The sequence below is a fragment of the Chrysochloris asiatica genome, unplaced genomic scaffold (genome assembly GCF_000296735.1).
Source record: "Chrysochloris asiatica unplaced genomic scaffold, ChrAsi1.0 scaffold00121, whole genome shotgun sequence".
Lineage (NCBI taxonomy): Eukaryota > Metazoa > Chordata > Mammalia > Afrosoricida > Chrysochloridae > Chrysochloris > Chrysochloris asiatica.
In genome coordinates this window covers 3,916,051-3,918,430 of record NW_006408639.1, presented here as the reverse complement: position 1 = coordinate 3,918,430, position 2,380 = coordinate 3,916,051, and the positions used below count along the sequence as shown (strand labels likewise).

At 40.9% G+C, this 2,380-nt stretch overlaps 1 protein-coding gene across 1 annotated transcript; it reads right to left on the bottom strand.

The window, feature by feature from the left end:
• Positions 1 to 1,374: 1,374 nt before the first annotated feature.
• On the bottom strand, positions 1,375 to 1,707 carry LOC102827667 (prothymosin alpha-like). Its single transcript, XM_006868661.1, has one exon. The coding sequence runs from the start codon at positions 1,705 to 1,707 to the stop codon at positions 1,375 to 1,377; it is 333 nt and encodes a 110-aa protein (XP_006868723.1).
• Between the last annotated feature and the right edge of the window lie 673 nt (positions 1,708 to 2,380).

The following is a 2,380-nucleotide window of genomic DNA, read 5'->3' as shown; positions in this document are numbered from 1 at the left end:
GTTCTTCATATAATCCAGCTTCTTGGATTATTTGCTCAGCATACAGATTGAATAAGTATAATGAAAACCTTTCCTGATTTCAGTACCTCCTTGTTCTGTTTGACCGACTACCTCTTAGTTTATGTACAGCTTTATCATGAGAACAATTAAGTGTTTTGAAATACATATGTTTCACAGTGTCCATAGTTTGTCATGATCCACACAGTCAGATGTATTGTATAGTCATTAAAGCAAGCACAAGTAAATACATTTCTGGTATTCGCTGGTAGCGAAGGTCCATCTGATAAAAACAATGGTATCACTAGTTCCATGCCCTCTTCTAAATATGGATTGAATATTTGGCTTGTCCCTGCTGATGTACTATTGCATCCATTTTAAATTATCTTCAGTAAAATATTTTCATGTGTTTTAATGATATTGTTTGATAATTCCACATTCTGTGGGGTCACCTTCCTTTGGAATGGGCTCAATTATAAATGTCTTCCAATTGGTTGGCTCTGATGAGTGAGTACTTCCAATGCTTCATTAGTTTTTGAAAATTTTCATTTTGTATCCTGCTAATCTCTGGAGCTTTGTTATTCACCAAGGCCTTCAGTGTATCTTGGACTTCTTCTTTCAGCACTATTGGTTCTTGATCATATGCTACTTGTTGAAATGGCTGAATATTAACCATTTCTTTTTTTTTTTTTTTTTTCTTAATATAACTCAACAAAATAAAATTCCAGTTTATTGTTGGACAACATTGTTTCACACATACATCAAACAGGCCAAACAAAATAAACAGCAGCTTAACAGACAAAAAGGAAATGAAACTTTATCTTTGGCCTTTTTTAGCCATCTTATACAAACCAACTCCTGATAGTACAGCTAAGTACATACACAAAAAAAGTTACTGGAATGCTCAGAATAAGATTGTAATTTTTTTTGTTGTTGTTTTTGCTTTTTTCACAAGGTTTTTTCTCCTTTGAGATGATAATGAACATGGTCACACCACAAGTAAAGTCAGAATTAGGACAGAGAACGCTCCAAAGGCTGGTTTGGTCATCCGAGATCATTAAAAATGGCTGACCCCTAACAATATGTACAAAAATATAAAATGTAAAAAAATATATAAACAAATTTTCCTTCTTAAAGTACTTTTAAGGAAAAAAGCAGGGCCTTGGACGTTTTGTTTTTTTTCTCCCCTGTTGCAAATTCACACTGTGGTTTTGCTTGGGTGGTGGTGAGCGCTTGTTATCTGCGGGTGGCGCTGCCCAAAGTGGGCGGGTGGGACTCTCTACTCGAAGGTGACCACGTTTAGATTCGGAGACGGAAAGTGGAGGGTGAATAGGTCACGGTGGCCTTTTTAAATTTAACTTTTCTTTTTTTTGCTGTCTAGTCATCCTCTTCTGTCTTCTGCTTCTTGGTGTCAACATCATCATCGTCACCATCTTCAGCTGCTCGTTTGCCTGTAGCTGCCTCGGCCTCCTCATCTTCATCTCCATCTTCTTCCTCAGCATCGCTTTCGTCCTCTTCCTCCTCCTTCGCCCCACCTTCTTCCTCTTCCTCGTCTACAGCATTGTCAGCCTCTTGTTCCCCATTTTCCTCGTTAGCATTCCCATTAGCGGCTGCGTCTCTTCCATTTTCTGTTTTCTCCACAATGTCCTTCTTCGCCTTTAAGTTCTTGGTGGTGATCTCGGAGTTGGTGTCTACAGCCGCGTCTGACATGATGGGGCACGCTGGTGATCCGATACAGAGGATGACAAAAAGTGTGAGTTCAGGGACTCTGGCGAGAGAGCTGCCGGAGGAGTCTGCAACAGTGGAGGAGAAGGAGCGCTGCGGAGATGGCTGCGGGGAGCAGGAAGCCGACCTGGGAACAATGCAAAGATGACTTTTCAGAGCAGCCAGTGGGTAACCATTGCCTTCTAATACTACGACTTTTATATGCATTCTGTCGTCTCTTAATACTTTCTGCACCCTGGTCGAGTGTTGTTATTGTTAGGTCAGTACCTATTGAGTCAGTACCTACTCATAGCAACCGTATGTACAACAGAATGAAACACTGCTCAATCCTGGGCTAACCTCACTACTGTTGACAAACTTGAGACCATTGATGCTGCAACTTGGCCAATCCATCTCGTTGGGGGTCTTCCTCTTTTTCTCCGACCCTCCACTTTACCAAACATGATATCCATCTCCAGCAACTGGTACCTCCTGACAATATGTCAAAAGTATGAGACATGAAGTTTGGCCATCTTGACCTCTACGGAGCACTCTGGCTGCACTTCTTCCAAAACGGATCTATTGGTTCTTTTGGGAGCCCATGGTACTTTCAATATTCTCCTCCAACACCATAACTCAAAGGCATCAATTCTTCTATGATCTTCCTTATTCACTGTCC